The 23,451-nt window shown below is 58.0% G+C and overlaps 1 protein-coding gene across 1 annotated transcript in view; it reads right to left on the minus strand.

The window, feature by feature from the left end:
• Positions 1-470: 470 nt before the first annotated feature.
• LOC123650386 (cadherin-23-like) overlaps positions 471-23,451 on the minus strand; it is a 294,848-nt gene continuing 271,867 nt past the window's right edge. The window contains exons 18-26 of the mRNA XM_045569214.1: positions 22,356-22,483; positions 17,666-17,738; positions 15,605-15,721; positions 11,929-12,041; positions 10,588-10,695; positions 5,800-5,989; positions 5,329-5,474; positions 2,775-2,994; positions 471-1,085 (exon numbers count right to left, since the gene is read on the minus strand). Of these exons, the coding sequence (XP_045425170.1) occupies positions 583-1,085; positions 2,775-2,994; positions 5,329-5,474; positions 5,800-5,989; positions 10,588-10,695; positions 11,929-12,041; positions 15,605-15,721; positions 17,666-17,738; positions 22,356-22,483 (1,598 nt within the window). The 3' untranslated portion in view covers positions 471-582. The remainder of the gene's footprint in view (positions 1,086-2,774; positions 2,995-5,328; positions 5,475-5,799; positions 5,990-10,587; positions 10,696-11,928; positions 12,042-15,604; positions 15,722-17,665; positions 17,739-22,355; positions 22,484-23,451) is intronic.

Raw genomic sequence — 23,451 nt, forward strand, 5'->3', positions numbered from 1 at the left:
GAAGGATCTGGAGAGGAGAGACTAAGGGCTGAAAGTCACGCTGGCTGCAGCAAGCTATGCATGGGCTGTGAGCCACGATTCTGGCTCAGAGGAAAGCTATCAGGGAGGCTGGTGTGGGCACTGCACAAGTGTACAGGCACAGATGCATATGCAACATTTGTGTGATGTGGCTGCAGGCAGGTTGTGGACAGAGCAAAGACTGAGCCGATATAATGGCCAAGGGAGGGTTGAAGAATGTAGAAGACTACCCCCTCCCCCGCCCCATACCTCTGAGGTGTATCAGGGACTGAAAAAGGCTGAGAAGCTGTTCTAATCCAGGAATGACAAATGCATGGCCTGTTTGCCACCACCTACCCACCCTACCACCGTGGCAGACATCACTAATGGATCACGGCTCCCTTTCCACTCTGGAGCCAGGCCATGGCCTCATAATCTGTCTCCACAGCTCTCCAGGTGATAGCTACTCAACATTTTTGAGCTAAAATCATTTCATTTAGGGAGATCTAAAGCATCTGCCTCTGAACAGAGGGGACTTCTCATGAGAAAAGGGTCCCTGGGGAGGAGCAGGCCACAATCTTCTAGTCACAGCTTTGTGACCCTGACTTGGGGGGCATGGGGGTCAGGGCTCCTCCGCAGGAGGCACTGGCTCCACCCCCCTCCAGAATGAATCTTGGTAGATCCTCCCCCATCTCTGCGGCCAACAGGTTCAGGGGTCCCCAGGGAGCCCGACCAGCACAATCCAGCTGCAGAGCCCTTGGGAAAAGCCCAGAGCGCATCCTCAGAGCAGCACCGGCAAGGGCCAGAGGCGGATGGTGGAGACTTGGCCTCCTTCCCACACTCCCCTGCCCGCACCTCATCGGGCTCCACATCTGGGAGGGGTGGAGGGGTGGAGCCAGGGCCCCGGGGGGCCCGAGTGGAGGTGGGGGCAGCACCTGTGATGAAGTAGCTGAGCTCGGCATTGAGGCCCACATCGTTGTCCGTGCAGTTCAGCCAGACCACCCGGAAGTCCCGCGGCACGTCCTCGGACACGGACACGTTGTACACGGCCGGGAAGAAGGTGGGCGTCTCGTCGTTCACGTCCAGCACTGCAGGGCAGAACGGGAGCCCGGGCTAGGCCTGCATTCTGCCTCGGACAGCCCAGCTCCAAGCAGTGGCTCCGGCCCCAGACCAAGCAGGGCGTGAATTTCCAAGGGAGTCACAGGCTCCCAGTGGCACCTGTGTCAGCACCTCCTGGTCATGAGCCCAGGGCCCCCTGTGCCCACCGGGGCCAGGACCAAGCTGACCAGAGCTCCAGACCCTCCACTGTCCCTGTTCGCTGGGGGCTTGTTGCTGCTTGAGCTGTCAGAGGGAGGAGAGGAGACCCCAGAGCCTCTCTCCAGTATGCACCTAACAGCAACGAAGAGGACAATGCTTATGATAATGACGATGACAGTGACCATTTGTGAGCTCCTCCCACGTGCCAAGCCCTCGCCAAGTGCTTCCCATCCAGGACCAGGCGTCCTTATGGGGCAGGCATTCTTAGACATGCTGCGTAGCTGAGCAACGGAAGCTCAGAGCAGCCGAGTGACTTGTCCAAAGTCACACAGGGACAGAGCGGAGGGCTGCAGGCTTGAGGAGGCCCCTGTGTGTGACGAGGTCTCAGGGAAGGGAGCTGGCTTGGAAGACTTTCCCCCCAAAAGGTCCTGTAAAGACTTGTTTGTCAGCTCTGCGTGCCAGGCCCCTTGTGCTCAGGCAGAGGGGCCTTGGGGCGGCCTTCACGGTGGACTGACCCCACCCACTGTGGCTACTCTATGTGGTATGGCAGGAGAAATGATGGGCTCGTTTGATGACACGGTTTCTGCTTAGCCTTGGAGAAAAGCCCCCCATGGGTCCTCTCTTCTTAAAGACTGGACACACTCCCTGTCAATCAGCAGTGGGTCCTCAAACCGGCCCCAGGAGCCCACAGGCAAGCCTTGGAACGAAAGGAGAGATGATGCTGTGCTCTCTCTAAACCCTGCCATCCTAGGTCTCCCTGAGGGGTGAGGGAGGCCCGTGCCAGGCTAACCACCCCCTGCCCCTCCCACGCTGCCCAGCAGGAGCCAGGACGGGACGGAACAGGCCTAGCGAACAGGCCACGTCTTGCCCCTTAAGCCTTGCAAATACTTCCCCAGGGTTAGTCCTGGCCCTCTGGCAGCAGCTCATGTCCCCACCTGGTCCCGAAAGTTAAAGACACATCCAGAGTGGATGAGAAACAGTACCCCACCCCTGCACCGAGAGAAGGCAGAGCCCAGGGGGATGAGGAATCTCAGGGAGTCTGGGAATCCCAGCTGCTCTCTTCCCAGGGCGATGCCCTTCCGCTGCTGGCCCAGGCGCCCCACACCCATGGGAGGGGAAGTCTTTCTACATGTCCTGGCTTCCAACGAGCACAGAGGGCCCTGCAGCCTCCCCTGCCTGCTCATGACCCCAAGAGTCCCAACCCTGCTCAAACCCTCTCTGCTGCTGCCGGGATCAGGAGCTAAGAGCACCTTGGCAGTGGGTCCGGGCCGCTGTCCCTGGGCTCTGGGGCACTGAAGGCAGCGGCCAGGTGGGGAGAAGGCTCCGCTGCCATTGTTAACTTGGGGGAGACAGGGAAGGTCTGCTGTGTCGAATGGCTCCAGTTGTGGAGGCCACCCCATTGGCAAGGGAGCCTGTGCCCACAAATCCGGCAGACAGCGTGGGCTCCCTGCCCCGCCTGGCACTGCCCCAGGCCCGTGCCTGTGCGCTCAGCACAGAGCAGGCGCACCCCGTCCTCTCACCGCGGACGGTGAGCGTGCTGGTGGAGCTCTTGGTGGGCGTGCCCGCGTCGCTGGCCACTACCCGCAGCTGGTACTCGGCAATGCGCTCGCGGTCCAGCTCGGCGGTGGTGACCACCACGCCGCTGCTGCTGTTGACGAGGAAGTCCATGCGGGGCATGCCCACCTGCATGCGGTAGGACACCAGCCCGTTCAGGCCCTCGTCCAGGTCGATGGCCGCCACCTGAGAGAGAGGAGGGGCCGCGTGAAGAGTGGGGCGCCAGGACTGATGCCCCTCCCTAAGAGGAGCCCCTCTCCCTGCCGACCCACACTTGGCTGCAGCCAGACACACCCCCTCCCCTCTGAGCCTCAGGCCAGGCCACCGTCCCCAGCACACCCTCCCAGAGGCTCTCTAAGGGGGCAGCGTGTCAGAGGAAAGCCATCCAGACGCCCTCGGGTCCAGATGTACTAAGGCCAGGGGTAGAATGGAGAAGGGACTCTTTAGACCAAGGGTCCAGGTCCCCACAGCTTTCCCCCTTTATACTCCGCTCTCCCTGTTAGGAAGCCCTCCCAGATTTGCTCCAGCGGGCTGTGGACCCTCTGGACTCTCCAGTGTTCAGCAATCTTCCGTCACCCTCCAGCCCTTCCAGTGCTGGCTTGGAGCAGTTGCTACAGCTTACAGACCCCTTCAATTACCCGGAGCTCAACTGCACAGAATGCTCAATTAACAGGCTCCCCTCCCCCTGCTCGGTTTTGATTTGTAAGGCAACAGCAAAAATAAGATGATAGTAATATCGATGATTATTTTTTAAAAGTCACTTGAGGATTTCATCATTGCCTAACACAGCCATGTGAGGCTATGTGCAGGCAAGGCCTCTCCTGCACCTCCAGTCCCGATCGGAGGTCGCCCAGCTCATGCCCTCAAAGTGTTACAGGCGCAGATTCAAGACATTTGGGGAAAACGTGTAGTGACAGTTAAAAATAAGAGCTTTGGATTGAGCCAAGACTCTCAGGATTGGCAGATAAGGGCAAAGTCATGTGGTCTAACTCACATCCGACAGACTGGACAAGAGGATGTCCAGGCTCAGCTTGAACGCTCTCCAGGACAGGGGGCTCACTACTTCTACTTTTTGCACACAGCTCTACCCCCTGGAGAAGGTTCGGCACATCCTGCCGAAATCTTTGTTGGTGGAGGTCCTGGATGGGGCCAGGGAACCACACAGCTCAAGTCAGAACCCCTGTCCTGCAGCTGAAGACAGCGTTCAAGTCGAACACTCCCTGGTGCTTCAACCACCTTCTATGGTTGCTTCTATGAAGCAACCTCCTCCACGAGCTCGGAAGTTGCGCGGGTGGGCATCTCTTCCCTCCGCTGTCTGTGAGCCCCAGAGAACTGGGTTTGGGGGTTCCTTTGCTCTCACCCCGCCCCTCTCCTGTTTGCGGACTCTCCCTCGGGGACTGGTTGCCGCTCCCTGGATGGCAGCGCCCTCTGCTGGGAATTTGGGGAGAATGCTCTTCTGGAGAGAACACTCCAGGGAACAAGAGAACACTATTTTTACAGATGAAGAAACTGAGGCACAGTGGGCTTGTGCGGCACCACCAAGGTTACCCACTCTGGCATCCTGACAAACAACCCCGTCTTCTTCGAATGGGAATGGGCAGCCCTATTGTCTCTAGGGTTAAACCCTCATGACAGACACTCAATGAACACGGCAGCTACCATGTATTTCCTGCAGTGCAAGCGCCAGGTTGTTTTACATGTATATCTGATTGAATCCCTACAGCACAGCCAGGCAGGTACTATTATCATCTCCATTTCACAGGTGAGAAAACTGAGGCTCAGAGAGGTTAAGTAGTTTGCTCCAGGTCACACAGCACACCAGTGGTGGAGTTGGGATCTACACCCATAGTGGTTGGACTCCAAAGCCTGTGCTCTTCACCATGAGGGTCTTCTGGTGTTTCTACACGGCCCCTGGTGGGGCATCACCTCCCCTAACTCAGCACCTTCAGGGTCTCCCTGACTAGAAGGATGATGGAACAGGAGGCAAAGGGGCCAGGTTCAAGGTCAGGCCCTACCTCTTCTTAGCCCCAGGGACTTGGGCAAGTCTCTTTAAAGTCTCCTACAAAGTGGGGAGGGTCCCATCCACTGCAGGCAGCTGCCGTGGGGCTTATGCGAGGGCATGGGCAAGGGGCATAGCCACACAGGGAGGGGGCACTTCACTAGTCGCCTCCTTTATATTCTAGAATCACCTGCAGGCTTGGGGCATTGAAGGTCTTGGGCCAGACCTCCATATCAGGCCCCGAGAAACTTTCCAGCTAGGCTTCCCAGAATTCTTTGCCTCCTTCTTCTGCCTTTACCCATCTCCTTAACCTTCCCCTCCGCCTCTCTAAGACCCAGATCAAGCCCTCCTCCTCCAGGAGGCCTTCCCAGACCACCCCAGCCACTGCCGAGCTCTCACAGCACGGGCTCCCCATGCCTGGTGGGGCTTGCTTGCATACTGTCTGTGGCCACGGGGCTAGGCGCCTACGGGCACACACTGCCCACTTGTTGGCTGGTGGAGACAAGCTGAGGGAGACTCACTTGGTAGACAGAGACCCCTGCAGGGGTCCCTTCGAGCACCTCGGCCACAAAAGGCAGGTTCTGAAAGGTGGGGTCATTGTCATTGAGGTCCAAGAGGTTCACAAACACCGTGGCACTGCTGGTGGCTCTCAGAGGGGGGCTGCCACCTGCGGAGAATGGGGAGCGAGAGGGGGCCGAGGAGAGGGTGAGACAGGTGCAAGAGGAAAGGGACAGGGAGGAGGGGTGAGCGGGGAGAGGGCGACAGAGCACCTTCCATCCTGACAGCCCCCAGGAGGCCGCCTGGGCCTGGCACCCCCGCCCCAGGCCCTCCGCCCCTGGGGGTGCTCTGCGGGATCGCAGCCCGGACGTGGGTATTACCCCTAGTGATCAGACACACCCCCAGAGGACCAGTCACCGGGGGACGTCCACAGGCCCGAGTCAAGGGCCACAGCCCAAGGTGTGCGGGGCTGTGAGGGGTGCGGGGGTCCGTACAGTCAGTGACAGAGACGACGATCTTGCGCATCAGCTCCGCCTCGTGCGGGTCGGGGTTCTCCCGGTCCAGCATGACGTGGGTGGTGCGGATCTTGCCCGTGGTGCCGTTGAGGCTGTAGAACTTGTTGGGCGGCTGGATGCTGTACACCAGGGTGCCGTTCTCCCCCAGGTCCGGGTCCACAGCCACCACCTGCCCGGGAGCCACAGGCCCCGTCACTGAGCCCAGCCCAGGGAGGGTGTCTCTGGGCCTGGCTGGGGTTATGTGAGCTCACACACTGGCCCCAGGCACCCCTGGCTTAGGCCCAGGAAGTGGGCCTCCCTCTTGGCACCAGTAGAGGGGTCTGAGGCAGGAGGTTCGGGCAATGAATGAGCAGTGGAAGCCTTGCGCTCTGGCAACACCATGAGCTTTGACCGTAGGCAAGTCCCCTTCTCCAGCTAAGCCCAGGCCCCCGATCTGTAAAAGTGGGGGTGGTAACCCTGCCTCGCCACTGGCGCCCCCGACAGCACCCAGCACACACCTGCACACAGCAGGCACCCAGTGTCTCATGAGCACCAGGTCATCTCCACCTACTTTGTCAACAACCCTATGAGGCAGAAACCTGTAATTATACCCATTTCACAGATGAGGCTCAGTGAGGCTCCCAAGGTCTGGAGGCCAGGAAGTGGCAGAGCTGGGACTCTACCCCCTGCACAGCACCGCAGCACGGCTTTGTGTCCTTCCTCTCCAAACATGCAGGGTGACATGTCCATTGGCTCTGGGAGAGCAGGGGCCCCCAGCAGGTCCCTGACCATGGAATTCTCCAGAGTAGGGGCTGGGAAGGGCTGTGGAGTCCCTCTACCCTTGGCTGAGCTTTTGAAAGGATTTGAAGCCCTGGATTTTGGAGACTGGGTTCCTCTTCACCCAACCCTCTCCTCCTTCCTTTGGAGCTTTTGACTGTGGGGGGATTTGAAAAGAACTGGCCCTTGTGACCCCAGGGATGACAGGGCATGGGGAGGGAGCCATGGGCTGGGCCCCAGCTTGGAAGATGGGACCCAGCAAGTTGGGACAGTCATGGCGCTGGGAGGAGGGGCAGAGGAGGGACAGGGCGGAGCCTCCCTGGAAGGGAGAAACTCTCGGGCAGACGCTCTGGCCCCCTCAACTCTCCACCCACCTCCTGGCTCCCCGCTTATAAGCCCCCACCCCATGAAGGGACCAATGCTCAGTGCTGTCCCAACCACAGTCTGATGTCCCTTTGGTTCCCAGATCCTGGCAAAGGACCATCTGAGGTCTCCGAGGGCTCTTTGTCCTTGCCGAGGTCCCCTATGCCTGACAATCCCCTGCTCTGTGGGGGAGCTCTCTAACCATCCACAAGGGGAAAGCAGAGCCCAGAGAGGCACAGGCCGGACTCAAGGTCACACAGCACCAGACTTGAAGCCGACGCAGCCTGGAGGGTCCTCGAGGACCAGGACAGCAGCAGCCCTCACCCCTAGCTCACCGCCCCCACCAGAGGTAGACAGATCAGTGGGGGGAGGTGACCACAGTCCCTGGGGCCGCATCAGGACAGTGTCATTCTTAACTCCAGGACACTCGGTGATGACAGCTCCTTCATCTTACTTGATGTGGGGCCTTTTGTGCTGTGGCAGCAGAATTTGCCCCTCCTCTGGCTTAATCCCCAGCTGGAAGTATCTCTGGGGCCACCAGACCAGAACAGACAGATGGGCTCCGTGGTTGAAAAAGCCTATCTGCCCCCCTCCCTGGGCTCCAGGGAGGCCAGTGAGAGAGGCCCACGCAGGGGCGGAAGCCTGCACCACCCTAGGCCCGCTTCCACTTCGGAGAGGTGGGAGGCAGCCCCCGCCCCCACCTCAGTCTGCTCTGCCCACCCCTGTCTGCTCCCAGCCTTGCAGCACCAATGGAGAGGGAAGGGGTGATCCCTGCCCTCATCATGCTGTGGGCATGTTGCCTCAGTTTCCCCAGACTCCATAAAGGGGACCCTACCACACCCATTTTGCAAACAGGAGATGGGGCTTTTAGGCACTCCAGGCATAACTCAAAGCAGGCAAAGTCATTTTACTGATGGACAAGGACGACCAGCTCCCCTACATTTCTGCAATGCTTCTCTCAACAGTTAGAGGAGCGAGAGATTTTTTATACCCATTTTCTGGATGGATAAACTGAGGTATGGAGCAGTTAAATGACCTGTTCCAGGTCAGCAGCCTGTTGCTGAACATGCTGAGATCAATTTCACATGGGGGGGGCCTCCACTTCTCTCCCTTCTCCCTGACCTGCCCCCTATGCCAGAGAGTGCCTGGGGCAGCTGCTTCCAAGTGGCCCTGGTTTGCAGGTGGGCACTGATCTCGGGCCTCTCGGCCCATTCCCTGGTCACAGGGTGGGTTGGGGGCATGGAGCGGGGGCTGTGACCCCTCCTGCAGGCTCCCTGCTGGGCAATTCTGTAGAATCTCACCACTTTCCCCGCATTTATTTTCCATTTCACGCTCGTCATTTTTCTCCTGGCCTGACGGGGAATAATTCTCTCCCTCTCCCCTCTCCTTTATTTTGCTGGAGGGCTTTGAAAGGCTCTAAATCAATGCCCATCAGCCAGGTCCTTGAAGGAGGCTGCAGGAGCCAGGAGGGAGACTGGACCAAAATCTCACTTGCAGAGAGCACACGGCTATGCAGGGGACGTCCTCGGTGCCCACGTGCCAGGCCACACCTGGCCCACCCAGATGCACACACCCCAACTCCGAAGGCACCTGAATGAAGGCACACGTGGGCACACACTTGCCCGCACACACGCTCTGAAAAGTCCCTGGGATCGCCCTGTGCCTCGGACTCCAGGGGCTGTGGCCAGCGCCCCTTCTAGAAGGAGCCCTGGGAAAGTCCTGGGCCACACACGCTAGTTTCCCTTTGACAAGGCAGACCCAGCCCCAGCCTGGCAGAGCTGGGGGTCGAGTGGGGAGGGGAGGAAAGGTTAGATATTCAGCAGCCGAACAAGCCCTCAACAGTAAATATTTTGAACACCTACAATGTGCCTGGCACTGTGCTAGGCAGTGTGGTTCACACGGAACAAGACACTTGTGATTCCAGCAAGGGGGGCACATGATGTTGATGATGATGATGATGATGACAGCTACCATGTATTGACCACGCACCATGCACCAGTGCTTTCTGTATTCTGGCTCATTCGAGTACTGACCACAACTCTATCAGGTGGGCACTCGTACTAGCCCCATATTCTAGATGAGAAGATTGGAGCACAGAGAGGTTAAGTAGCTTGCTCAAGGTCACATAGCTGGCACGTGCCCATGCGGGGGCAGCAGAGAGCGCCCGCCAGAAAGCCCAAGAGGGCTGTGCCGATGGCTTAGTGTAGTGGTTTCGAGACCTGGCGCTGAGCTGGAAGGAATCCCCCACCAGGGGCTTTGAAAAATCAGATTTTTCTTCCCTAGAATGCTGGTCTCCATTTTCCACATCCCTCCCCCCTGCCCTGCGCCACTGGACTCTCTGGGAGGGGACACCCCAATCCGGTGGAGGGCCAGTCAGATCTTGCACACGTGGAAAGGTGGACAGGACAGGTGTGATGGCCAACCCTTTCCCCCCTCTCTTTGACCTTCCTTCTAGGTTGACCCCCTCTCCCACCTAGACCCAGGTGGGCCTGGTCACTACTGGGCGTGGTTGATGAGGGGCAGGGTGGGGAGGGCAGGCATCACCAGCCCAAGGTTACTGGATGAAAATTTGCCCGAGTTCTCCGGCTCCTCAGGACCTGGGCCACCTGCCAGGGCACCCTCTGAGCCAACACAGGAATAAGGACTGGGCCAGGTAATTTTCTAATCCCTTGCCTCAAAGTCAGACAGACCTGGGTTTGAGTCCCGACACCACCTCTTACTAGCTCTGCAACCCTGGGCAAATCCCTTGAACTCTGAGTCTCCATCTCCTCCACAGTGAGATGGGGGCAGAATCCCTCTGCCACGTGGGATTATTACAGGGAAGGGAGAGAACTCACGAGAAGACCCTGGCACCGGGCAGGGGCATGTCCCAGGTGTTCAGGTAACGGGCTGGCATGAGCTGTCAGGATTCATGTCCATCTCAGGGCTGGGTTGGTGGCAGTGGGGCTGGCCATTTGGAGACAAGCCTCCCCAAATGAGGCCACATGGGACCCCAGGGTGGGAGGAGGAGAAGGTTTATAAATGTGACTCTCGGAACTGAGCAGTCAAGTGGGCACTTGACCCTGGCTTTCCTGAGCTTCCCCATGATGCTGGTCTCCAATTTGGATGCCCGGTGGCTTTGGCTATGTCTCCCCTCCGCAGCCCAAGTCACATCCCTGCACACAGAAACCTCGACTTATGTGCACACAACACACACAGGGGCCTGTGCAAACCAGGCAAATCCCATGCCAGAAAGTTCCTGGGGTGAACTTCAAGCCCCCTGCTGGGGCAGCCTTGGGGTCCAGCTTGTGGGGGAGCTGACCCTGGCTGGTGGACACAGTGACAGGGTAGTGACAGAAAGGCACTGGGGTGAGAGCTATAGCCTGTACCATTTGAGGGTGGGGGCTCTCCTGAGGGGGTGGCCGGAGTCCCGCAGTCTAGGGCACGTGTGGCTTACAAGCTGAAGCAGCCCTAGCTCCCCTGCCACTGTCGTTTGATGAAACCTGGAGCCCACTGACACTGGAGGCTGGGTGGGGGCTTTCCCTCAACCTCTGACCGCCTCTCACCACGCAAGAGAGCTTCCAGAACGTCAGGTTCATCAGCCCCACATGGGCAGGCCTGCACCCCTGGGAAGGGACCCCTGGGAGCTCCGCTGCCCACCACACCTACCGTGGTCACGTCGGAGTCGGGAGGCGTCATCTCCACCAGGTTGATGTAGTAGGGAGCATCCTTCCAGGTGGGGTGGTTGTCGTTGATGTCCAGGAGGGTGATGTTCACCTGTGGAGCCACAAGGGGCGCTGTGGGACGCACCCAGCTGAGATGGCCCCGGCAGGGCAGGGCCCCAGGACGTGGCACTCAGATGCCTGCCAGCCATCTCTGCACTGACTCCACCAGCTCTGCCAACTCTGGGAGCCTCGGGCAGGGCCTGGGCTTTCCAGGACAGGAGCAAGCCCCTTCAGGAGACAGGGTTTGGTGTTGTCCCCTCAGGAGGCAGAGGAATGGATGCAATGACCCCCGAAATCCTTGCTGTGACCTGAGACTCTTCCCATGCCACTCCCAGTCTCAGTTGAAGATGACTGACAGGGCGAGGGATCTCATAGAATCCCCGAGCTTTCCAGTCTCAGCTAAAGCCAAGCAATTTCCCTGCTCACCTGCCACCAGGTAAATTATTTATGGGACTCCTATTCCTATTAGCAGGGGCCTCTCTTGACAAGGGAGGGCACTGGGGATTTTTCTGCCAAGTCCCAGGCCAAGCAATACCATCCCCACCCCTCTGGCTGGGCAGTGATGGGGGTGGCTGTGGCGGGCAGGGAGAGGGCATGGAGGAAGGTGGAGAGACAGGTTCTGAGGAAGAGCCAAAACCCCAAACGGGGGACAAGAAGGAGAGGTGGCTCTAGTGACCTGTCAGCAGTCCTCCTGCTTCTCACTCTCCATTGCCCTCTGCAGCCAAGAGCACATTCAGGCCCCCACATTCCCTCCTCTAGCTTTCTACTCTCCGGGAGCAGCGGCGGGAGGGGTGACGAGACCATGGATGGGGGCTCTGGGCCTCCACTGGTCCTACTACCTCATGGTAGGGAAACTGAGGCATCATTTCTCAGCATCGCAAGGACTGGGTGGGCAGTGACAAGGTCCCAGAGACCCTCCAGGGCCCCGCTTCCCGCCCCGGGCTGTTCTTCCTGGCAGGAATGCCGCTTCTGTTTCTGGCAGGTGCCAAGGCAGGGAGGGAACTGTGGGGTGCGTGCCTTCTGCCACCTGCCCAGGTGGCCTTGTGGGGCAGGAGAGAAAGTATTTCATTTTGCTCCTCCCGAGTGCCCCACATCCCAGGTGGCAAGGGCCTCCTTCCCTACAGCTGTGGTGACCCCCGGGCTGACCTCTGCTGGTGACACGTTGGCACCTGCCACCTCACTCACTCCCACAGTGCTCGGGACACAGGGGCCCACAGGCCCAAGGGGGCAAGTTGGAGATGAGCTGGGAACGGTGGCCGGGGGCACGGGAGGGGTGGGCACTCACGGTGGCGATGCCAGTTTTCTGGTTGTGGCCCACACCCCCGTCCACTGCCCGGACGATGAGGATGTACTCAGCCTTGATCTCTCGGTCCAGCAGAGACGTGGTGGTGATCTCCCCTGCCGGAGGGGGAAGAGCGTGCGTGAGAGGGTTCGGCCCGGGGCGGGGGGCAGGGCGGGAGCATGCCCGAGACATGTTAGCAAGCTGCAGTCATCTGGCGGCGTGTGCGTGTTGGGGACGTGGTGCTCACAGAGGGTGGGGGGGAAGCACCCGTGCCTTGGAGCCAGTTCCCTGGACCCGGGCACTTTAACCCCATGCGGAGGAGGTGTTGCATCTGGGGAGCTGGGGGCTCCAGGCCCATCAGGGGAAAGGCTGGAGAACAGGGCAGGAGGGCCTTGAACTCAGTCACAGGGGACCTCTTGCCTAGACTTTTGACAGTGTCTTCCAGGCTTTATCACCTGGAACTAGTTACTGAAATCCTCCGTGCCTCAGTTTCCTCATATGGTCAAAAGGGAACAATAATAGGACCTACCTCATAGGGCTGCTATGGGATTAACTTAGTTAATATATGGAAATCTCAGAACAGTGCCCGGCACTGTTTATTTATATAGTCACAGAAATACGACAGGAAGGAGGAACACCAAGTGGTTCACGCGTGTTCTTACTTGTGACTCGTTACTGGACAGTCCAACCCACGGTGCACTGAGAATTCATAGTTCCAAACTAATTTCCTAATTACCTCATAAATCGCATGATTATATTGCCTTGGAATTTTTTTAGCATGTAAATAAGTTATTCTGCTAAATATGAACAGTTAGACCACATTTTTTGTCAGCCCATGTTTGACGTTTCTTTGTATGTTAGCGTAACTGAAATGCAAATGTCACCTGGTAGTGATGTGCTGGTAAACGTTTGACAACCGGCTCCCCAAAAGGAAAAAAAGCCATTTCCTCATGTCCACGGTGTAAATACTCCCCCCCCAGGGCTCATTTAAGCTACCAAGTGGTTGGTATTGAATATGGAGTTCATGATCAAAAAAGCACACAGTCGGCGCTTGGGAGCAGGTGTGGGCCAGTGTAAGCGTCCTTGGCACCACTGTCACAGCCGGCGTGGGAGAGACAGGGAGGCCCAGGTTTGAATTCTGATCATGGCCCTTCCCAGACGCCAGGCCTTGGGAAATTTGTTTCATTTCTTTGAGCCTTAGTTTCCTTATCTATAAAATGGAGATCAGTGTGACTTCCAATCAGAGGTGTCGTGAGGCTGAAATAACTACAGGTGAACTCCCAACACTCAGAAAATGAGTGTTTCCTTCCGGTGGACTCTCAGCATTCCTCACGGGCAGGGACAACGTTCCACCCACCTTTTCATGCCTGTCGCCTGAGCTGTGTGACCTGGGGCAAGTTGCTTAACTTCTCTGTGCTTGGTTTCTTCTACCATAAAACAAGGGGGCTGGGCCAGATGGTCCCTGAGACCCCTTCTGCCCTGACATTTCCCTCCCTGGCATGCTGGCTTGTTCTCTGGCCTGTGCAGGGCTGAGCTGGGAGCTGGGGGCTGGGGGACAGGGCAGTGCAGGGGCCAAGGCCAGGAACGGAAGACTGGCACAGTTCTGCACAACAAGCCACACTCCCTGCCGGGGTGGTGTCGATTAATTGGCAGGGCGAGGAAGAAATTAATCTCTAAAAAGTTTTAAACGTGAACTTGTCGGCATGATGGATGGCCTCTCTTGTCTGGGAAATTAGATCCAATTAGGCCACCTTTGTGGAGCGGGCCTGGCTAATGTGACCAAGGAGCTCAGAGGAAACCGCTTACACCTTTGGAGTGGAAGAAGCTGTATTAAGGCAGCAAGAAAATATCCGTGTCATCATTAAAGGGCCCAGGTGGGGCTGCAGCCCCCGACTGGGGGGGAAAGGGGAGTGGCTGAAAGGCCGGGGAGCCACCACTGCATCTGGGTGGCAGGACGCAGCTCTAACGTGGCTCCCTACAATGCAGTGTTTGGCACCTGGGCTCTGGAGTCAGAAGTTCACCTCCTGTGAGTTCTTAGTCAAGTTACCTAACCTCTCCTGTGCCTCAGTTTCCTCACTTGGAAATGGAGCTGATGCCAGTAACTGCCTCGCAGAGTGGGGAGGGGGTGGGATGGGATGATGCTGGTCAGGCCACTCAGAACAGCACTGGGCACGTGGTTAATATTCACGTGGCAAAGAGGCAGGAAGGCCCCAGCTTCTCAGGGGTGGGAGGAGAGGCTCGTCATGGCCCGGATCCCCCTCTCCAGTCTTTGCGCATGTCAGCACCAGCCATCTGTGCCCTGAGCTTCCAGGGAGAGGGGACGGAAGAGGGATGGAGGCTGACTTCAACCGGGGAGGGCGGGATAGCAGGAAGACCTAATGCCCTGCTGGGCCGCTGACACACGTGGCAGGGATGGCCAGTGTCCACCAAAGCTTCCTGCTCCCTTCCCTGGGCGGAAGTATTGCTGGAGAGTGGCTGCCAGGCAGGGCCTGTGCTCCCGGCTGTCCTTGCATTTAGGCAGGCCACTGACTGGCCTGGCCGATGGGATGCGGGCAGAAGTGACACATGTCACTTCCAGGCCTGGCCCGTAGCTGCCCTCCTCCTGGCTCAATACTCCAAGTTTTCCCTTTTCTCTTCTGCAGGGACCTTGGAGCCACAACATGGACAGAGCCTGCGTCCCTGAAGGCTGTCCACTGAACATCTGCATTGGATTACTGCAAGAATGATTAATAGAATTTGTGTTGTTTTAAGCAACTGCAATGTCAGGGTTTACCTCTTTAGCACCCAGAGTTCCCTTAACTCATACAGAAATGAGTATTTGGAAGCGGGGTGCATTGTACACCCACTAAGCTGACTTGGAACCCCATGAGGACAGGGCCGAGTCATACTTCTTGCTGTACCCCAGCACCTAGCATAGCACCTGGCTCGGAGCAGGCCCCAGGATTTCTGAATGAATGTGCAGGGGTCCCAGGTTCCTTCCCAGGTCTGGCTGAAAAGCCTGGGTCTCTTGTTGCTTCTTTCTGCCCCCTTTCTTCCCAGGGGCAAGGAGGAGAGAAAGCTGGAGGGAGGCGCATGGAGAGATGAAGAAGAAAGAAGAGAGGTACATGGGCTGAGCAGGAAGCCTGGGGTGGGGGGGGTCTTATGTGATAAACAAAACAGAATAATGACAGTAATTTTTTTTTAGCACTTATTAAATGCCAGAGATTATTCTAAGTTTGTTCCCTATAAGAACTCATTTAATCCACACAACAGCTCTAATGTGATCATCCTCCTTTTGTAGGTGGGGAAACTGAGGTACGCAACTGTGTAAGAAGAGGAGCCAGGATTCAAGAATGAGGCTGACAGCTGAGGGAGGGGGACGCTTAGGCTTGAATAAAGGTGTCCGCAAAGAGTAGTGTGTTAACTAGCTGTTTGTAAAATGGAACACATTTTAAACATAACAGGACTCTTCACCCTTGAAAGACATCCTTTAGTGGATAAATTCATGTTGTGATTTTTGGGGGGTAAGAGCAGCAATCACACTCACATGACTATTTCAGGGATAAAACTGGGTGCTCAAGGCTGGCTTGCTCAGCACCGAAAGGGAGGAGACCCCGGCCCAGAGGCCGGTCCCGGGGCTGGGCAGGGACCGTCGGCTGAGGTGGTGAGGACCAGGCGCTGGGGCGGGGTGGAGGCTTACCGGAGCGGGCGTTGATCCGAAACTGGGAGGAGCCCTCCAGGGAGTAGACGATGGACTCCTGGCCGTACTCCCGGGAGTGGTCCAGGTCCGTGGCGTTCAGGAACAGCACTGTGGCTCCTTCCGGAGGTAAAGGAGGGAGCGGTGCCACTCACCCTGGGTCCCCAGGCTCACAGTCCCAGCCAGGGAGCAGCACAGGGGAACCTCCTGTGACCAGCTCTCAGGAGGCGGGAAGCCTGTGTGCTGGGGTGCCCCGGGGTGAGGGCGCTCATGCACGGCGCCTGTAGCCCAGGGCCCCGGGCTGTGAGGACTGGGCCCTCCCCTGTCTTCCTCCGGCCCCCTCCCCTCCCGGCCCGACCTCACCGAGGACACCAGGGCCGCTCCCTGGCCCCCGTCTGGCCAGCCGGCACAGCAAATGCACTCAGATCAACCAGCTTTTATTTTAAGTTAAAAAGAAATGAAGTTCCATATTAAATTATTCTACGTTTATTGTATTCAATTTTGGTCTCATTTTGTCTTGATCACAGGGGAATTTATAGGGGCTTTATTTTCTCTTTAATGTCCAGTTACGGCCTTCACCTTCATTCTAGCTCTGGGGATCCCGGCTCGGGGGGCTGGTTGTTCCAGCTGCCCTGTCCAGCCCTGGAAGCGGCGTGTCCTGAGACTGTGCCCGCAGGGCTGTTGGGCACAGCCCGTCCTGCCACCCTCGTGCCAGCTGGGCTGGTGAGAAGGCTCAGTGCGCTCCTGGAGTGGTCACACCCAGGCTGGGAGCCCACAGGCCCTCGCAGGTGCCTTAACAAGCCTGAGCCTCAGCCTCCTTCTCTGCACACGGGTCTAACAGTAACGCCTGCCCTGTGGGAGTGCTGGGGGGGGGGACCCCAGGGGACACAGCCTGCGGGGCACAGCTCCACTGCTGTGAGTACCCACTGGGCAGCAGAGCTGGGGTTACCACCCTGATGAACCAGTAGGCCCTGGGGGAGCCAGGCAGGGCACGGTGGCCCGTCCAGGCAGCCCTGGGGCCTCGAACGTGACCCTCAGGCCGGCCCTGAGCAGGAGGACCAGCACGTGAGCCCTGACACAGCCCTTCACCCAAGCACACCAACGTGGCTACCAATTGAGAACCACAGTGAAGGCCTCTCCTGGGCAGAGCCTGGGGGCGGTGGGGACTGCGGGGGCCCTTTACCCGTGACATTCTCCAGGCGATGCCTGACTGGGACACAAAGGCGGGCTGGGTGCAACTGAAGAGCCACCAGCTCATCGCCAGGCACCACAGGGGTCCCACAGGCTTTTTTAGAAGGCTCTGTGGTGCCACAGAAGGCAATTCATGAGTCCAGCTGTCCCCTAACTCCACTGTCCCCTGACCCAGTATCCCTGACTCCACCATCCCCAACTCCACTGTCCCTGACTCCATCTGTGCCTGACTCCAGCTGTCCCCTTTCCCCTCAGCTGCTCTATCAGTTCCTGACATGGGATAGTCCACTCTTGGTGCAAGAGTGACGCTGCCAGCCTGCCCCGAAGACAGAGCAGATCCCCTGGAGTCTGAGCACGGAGCTAGTGGTCCTGGGGCTGCAAGCTGGGCCCTGACACCTAAGGCCTGGCCCCGGGATGAGCTTCTCGTTCTCAGCCTTACATAGGAACACATGCCATCTCTCAAAGCCACCCGCTCTGAAATCACAGCCCCTGGGACCTGCCTCCCAGCCCTCTAGTCTCAGAACTCTCTGCACACTCTAGATCGTTTAGCCCAGATTGCTTAATTAATCAGCCATCAGTATATTCTTCCCCGCTAGACTGCAGCTGCAGGAGGGCCGGGACCAGGTGCCCAGAGTGCCCGCACACAGGAGGTGCCCTGTGACAGCTGTTGCTGGCAGATAACTAGATGTCTCCAAAGGCTCCCTGATCTGTCACTGGACTCTTGGCCTGGGAAACAGACATAGAATTCCATGGACCGCTCTGGATTTTTGTGCAGCGCTGGGGTTTGTACACCGCAGGTGCCGTGCCTGCTGGCTGCCTGCATTCACGTCCCCCAGCCCCGTGCCCCAGCCCCCACTGCACCCGGGCCTGTACCTGCCATGATGTTCTCCACCACGGAGACGAAGTAGGCAGGCTTGCTGAAGGTGGGAGGGTTGTCATTCTCATCCTGGAAGGAAAACGGGCAGGCTGCAGGATCCAGGGAGGCAGCTGGGCTGCTCAGCTGTCCAAGGCGGGCACCCAGGGGTCAGGCTGGGCCCAGCTGGCACTAAGGAGCTCTGGCCTCTACGTGTAGCCAGAGCCAGGCGGGTGTCACGAGGGGGTCAGGCGTCCCTCTGGCGGGCTGTGGTTCAAGGAGGTAGGACAGGCCTTGGGGAAGTATGCAGGGCTCAGGAAGGGACGGTGGGGACAGGACGGACAGGGAGACGGAGAATGAAGGCAGCGCTGGGATTGCCGACCACTCCCTGCTGCCCTGCCCTCCCCGGGTCTTCCAGCTGAGCTCCAAGCTCACTCCAGCTCCCACCCTCAGCTCATCAGCCCCCGCGCTGGGGGTGCCCACTCAGACCTCCCACCCAGTTCAGCCAAGATGATGGTGGAAGGTTCTAGGGCTCTTCCAGAATGAAGGGAGAAAGAAACAGCCCACCCCATAGATACTGACGTGTGCAGTGGCAGGTCAGGGTCAGGTGGTTCCAGAGCCTGACTCCTGCCCTGGGGTGACTGCAGGCAGGTGCAGCCAGGCCCCTCCTCACACACCAGAACAACAGCTCCTCCACTCCCCAGGCAAACACTGGCCCAGAGCCCCACCCTGTCAGCTCTGGAGCAATCCCTCCTCCCCTCCCGCCTTCGCCATTGGCAGGGGACAGTGCTTGCTGAGGGGCTGAGCAGGGCCAGGTGGGCAGCCCCGTTTCAGGGGAACTGGAGCCTAGATGCCCCTCTGCCCCCTCCCGCCCTGGCTGCACCTCCAATCCCGGCCTCCCCTCTTCAGTGAGAAGAGGCTTCCTGCCCTTTGCAACGGTCATCCTCACCAACTGCTCTCGCAACCCCTCACCGGGAATCCCTCCCTTGCAGGGACCTCCCTGGCCCCTTGGTGCCGACTCCTCCCCTATCTCTATAGAGCCTGGTGCAGAGCTCTGGAGTCAGGCTGAGTCGCGGCCCCCCTGGGCAGTTTTTATACTTCAGATCTTTAGGGTTCTTGCTCTGAGGCCTCATTTCTCAGGGAACTGAGAGCCCTTTGAGGGAGTGACGCTGTACTAAGCCCCTTCTGCTGCAGACACTCTGGCTGAGCAATCATGGGAGAGACGGGGGCCAATACCTGGCCCCCTACCCCTTGGGACGTTAGAGAATCCAGCCCTCCAGGATCGTGGCTGCCCAGAAGGGAATGGTCCTCTTCCTCTCCAGTCTGTCCCCTGGCTCTGGACTGCACAAGGCTCATGTGACCTGTCCCTCTCCCAGGATAACAGGCGGTCTCAGGACTTCCTCAACAATGTGCCTGGGCATCTCCCTGGCCCCTGGTCCCTGGCCCATGGCGCGGGCACGAGTGCCCCATATACTTAGACATTTAAGCTTCTGCCTGGCTGCACGAAACAGTGCCGAGAATGTCAGTGACAGAGCGTGAGGCAGAAACTTATTAGTGGTGATATTTCCCTGGATCTTGGCGCTGCATTCGCTATTAGTTCTAATTCAGCGGCTCCCTCTACAAAAGCTTATTGTCCCCTAATGGGAAATCTACAAACCGAGTTTGACTTCTTTATTAAAAACCAACAAGCAGTGGATGAAAAGGAATCACCGGGCTCCTCGCACCCCGCCCCCCTGGAGCCCTGTCATTTCCACCTGCCTGTCCCCACCCCCAGCCTGTGCGGTAAGTGCAGCCATCACTCCTTCATCTCTGCTGGGGTTGTTCGGTTTTTTTTTTTTCTTCAGTTGAGAGAAAAATCCTCTCGGTGGAGGGAGGAGGCAGCTTAGCCGAGTGACAGCTACTTAGAAACCACCCATGTGCAAAATAAACCCAAAGTCGGTGACCTTTTCAAGTGTGGTCCTTAGACACAAGTGACTATGCCCTCTGAAAACCGTGCTCGAGAGACAACGCTCACTCACAGCTGAGGTGGCACCTGTCTTTGCTGTCAGACCTTCCTGCTGCCCGGGGTCAGAGCTGGCCCCTGATGACCCCATGACGGCTCTGAGGGGATTTGAACGTGGGGCCCCTTCTCCTGGACCGCTGCGGTTCCACGCCGGGGCAGCCCCTGGCTTGCTGAATGGCGAGTGAGGCGGGTTCCTGCCCTGACACCCCCCTGGGCATGGACACTCCGCTCTCTGGTGCCAGGCAGGGAGGCCGCTCGTCCACTCGAGTGGATAAAAGGCCAGTTCAGCCCTTTGGGCTTCCTCTTCCTGCCTGCTCTGGCCCCTTTGAGGGGTTGAGGCTCCTTAACTGAGCCACAGGCTGGGAAGGGTCTGGGGTCTGGGGCAGAGCCTGGGTTTCAGAATCCCCTGAGGGCAGATCTTGGAAGGCTTTGCTACTCAAAGTGTGGTGCCCCGACCAGAAGCATCAGAATCACCTGGGACCTGGTCCGAAATGTAGAATCTCGGCCTTACCTCAGACCCACTAAATAAGAATCTGCATCTTATTATAATAAGATCCCCGGTGGTTCAGGTGCACAGGGAACTTTGAGAAGCACTGGTCTCAATCACAGGTGGATGGGGTGATATTTCCGCAGATCCAGGCCTACGGCTGTGGCAGAAAGAATGTCACGCAGGAGTCATTCAGGTCAGGGTTCAGATCCTAGCCCTGCCACTTACTAGCGGGAAGTGAGGAAGGCACTGTTGACCACGGGCCAGCTACATTCCCTCCCTGAGCCTCAACTTCCTCATCTGTAAAATGGGATTGAACTGGACTGGGTGAAGTGAAGCCCCCGGCACCTTGCTGGGGCTCAAGTGCTGGTTTCCATTTGGCTACCGGGGCCACCCAGCCCTGCGCTGGTGGTAAGCACTTCGGCTGATTTCCCTAGCCCTCCCCTCCCCTCCCCCTCTTCTGTATCTGCTCCCCCAAAGCCTAGCGGGCTCCCATCTGCCCCAGCTGCTCTCTGGAAGTCCCCCTTGCACTAGCGACAGGCTAGGGTATGGGCGCTGCTGCTGGTACTAGTGGCTGTCTCATCAGCTGTGATGACCACCAACGTGCCAGGTGCCACCTGTGTGATCTCATTTCATCCTCACAACAGTATCATAAGGCAGGTACCATGATTATCCTTTTCTAGAAGAGAAAACTGAGTTTCAGAGTCCCAGAGCTGGAAGGTGGCAGGGCCGGGCTTCAAACCCACGTGCCTCCAAACCCACGCCCCTCTTTGCATTCAGCGTCTGCTGGGGCGTGGAGCAGGCTTCAAGTTCACCTTCACGTCCTGCTGCTGCACTGCACGCAGGCGGCACTCACTGCCCGCCGGGCAGAGCAGCCTCCCGGCTGGTTGAAGACTTAGGTAGGTTGGTCGGGGCTGTGAGTGTGGCCAGCATTAGGGGAGGTCTGGGGGCTGTGGTTGGGTCGCCCGTGTGGTGAAGCCTGCGGCACGTGGTCCCGATGGGCAGGAAACGCATTTTAGCTCCTTGGTGTCCCTTTGGCGTGTGGAGGTGGGAGGCTGCAGGTTCGAGATGGGCAAGTTCTTAGGTGTCTGTGGATCTTCTCCTCTTTGTTCTTCTTCCCCTGACACTCCCTGAAGCCTGAGGTCCAGACATAAAGAATCTAGAAGCAAGGCCCCAACTCTCTGTCCTGCCCTTTGCTGTCCCTGGCTCTGCCCCTAAATCCTGCTCTTACCTGCCCACCTGGGGGCTCCCCCTTAGGTATCACCTCTACTTCCACTTCCAGCTCCATCCTATTCAGCAAGCAAATGGGCCCCCGGCCCAGACAAGGACCTTTCCACTTGGGAACTGGCCCCCGCTGGGTGTGGGGCAGTGCCAGGGGCTGTGACAGGAGGTTGTCCAGCAGCCTGCTCTGGGGCGAGAGCCTCCCGAGCTCTCCTGTCGGGTCACAGTGCATCTCCTAACCTGCCCGTGGGTTCACAACCTCCTGGAGCCGGCAATGCACTGACTCTTCCCGCACGTGTCCACCCTGTCCTGCAGACGGGGCGGGGCATGCCTGTGCGTGCACAGGGGTGTGTGGGGGGAGTCTCAGCAGGGAGAGGCCCGCTGGCCCCGATGTCACACCATGCTCTGCATCCCCATGTGGCACGGGGCAAATGAACCAGTGTGGAGATGGATTCGGCGACTGACAATTTCCGACACTGAAAGCACTAAGGTGTGCTTGATATTCATGTCAGACAAGCTGTGGTTTCAATTCAGACCCCTTTAGATCTTCAGAGGAATGGAAAAAGGAAGGGAAAAAAGACAGAGGGGGATACACAGAGAGGAAGAAGAGAGAAGAGGACCTTCCAGGAATGGCCTTGAACTTCACAGAATGTGGCCAGAAATAAAGGAATCCCATGACAGTTCCTCCTTGCCTGACTCCCAGCTCCCATTCCCCATCCAAGGGTGTCCTGAGGTCCCCAGATGACATCAGAGCAGGACAATCTGACTCTTCTTGAGTTTCAGGGCCCGGGGCCTCCCTTGGCCAGGCTGGGAGGCAGCTTAGCTGCTGCAGCAGTGGCAGAGGTGTGCTAGGGGCAGGCTTTGGAATGGTCTGCCGGTAACTCTCCGAGCTGTGGGGACAGCCAAGGATGTGGGGACACAGTTCTACACCACTGGGTTCAGGCAGGATCCCTGACACTCCTTACCCAGGAAGGACAAGGCCAGAGCCCTGGGTACTTACAAACACCTCGATGGTGACAGGAACAGTGCTATTAAGAGGGGGGTTGCCAGCGTCTTTGGCCATGACAGTCAGATATATCAGTCCGTTGGGGATCTGTTCGTAATCCAGGGGGCGGCTCACACTGATCACTGAAATGACAAGAACAGAGCCCCGGCACCCCTGTAAGCAGCCTTCAGATGCCCGGCCAGCCAGGGCTCCCCTTTGGGCAGAGAAGGTACAGCTGGCATGGCCCAGGTCAGCTCTGCTGTGTTTTCTGAACACCTGCAACTTAATGGTCTTGTCTTAGGTTACCGACTGCTGATATGTTCCAGGCCCCTGTGCTGAGCCCACCAGCTGACAACTGTTTTGGTGGTAGTGAAAGCGCCACTTTTACAGATGAAGAAACCAAGCCCAGAGAGGTTCAGTAACTTGCCCAAGGTCACACAGCTAGCAACTTAACAGAGCTGGGATATGAGCCCAGGTCTGGCTGAATCCAGAGGCCAGGGTCCTCCCTAGTAGGCACTACTGTCTGCTTGTCTGTCTGTGTGTCTGTCTGTCACACCATGCATCTGGCACCTTATGTATTTTTCCCCATCAGTCTGGAAGCTGCTTGGAGGACAGGGTCATGCTCCAGGCTCTCTATCCCTGTCCCTGTCACCACCCCTCTCTCCAGATAAGCAGAGTTCCCCATTTGTTGCCCAGCATTGGGGGTGGCAGGGAAGGCTGGGCAGTGGGTACAGATGGCCGCACCCTCCTTGTCCCTCTCTGGCCCTGTGTGTTTTTCTCCTCTTTCTCCCTCTCTTATCTTCCCTCCCTGCCCCCCCCTTCACCCAGGGGCTCTTTGTGCCCACCCAGTGGCTCACTCTGGGTGCTATTCAGACCCCTTGGGGAGACACTTGGGGTCAGGTGCTGCAGATCTTACCTTTGGCAGAACTCTGTTTGGAGGTGAGTGGAGAACCCTAATGCCAAAGGCAGACCCAAGCCGAGAGGCAGGATTTGCAGGGAGCTAATACAGATGCCTCGTGCTCAAATGTGCCCACCACTGCACACGCCTGGCCTCTCTCCATCAGTACTCGTTTGTGCTAAGCCATTGATTCTCAAATGGGGAGGGAAGGCA

The sequence above is a fragment of the Lemur catta genome, chromosome 14, assembly GCF_020740605.2.
Source record: "Lemur catta isolate mLemCat1 chromosome 14, mLemCat1.pri, whole genome shotgun sequence".
Classification (NCBI taxonomy): Eukaryota; Metazoa; Chordata; class Mammalia; order Primates; family Lemuridae; genus Lemur; species Lemur catta.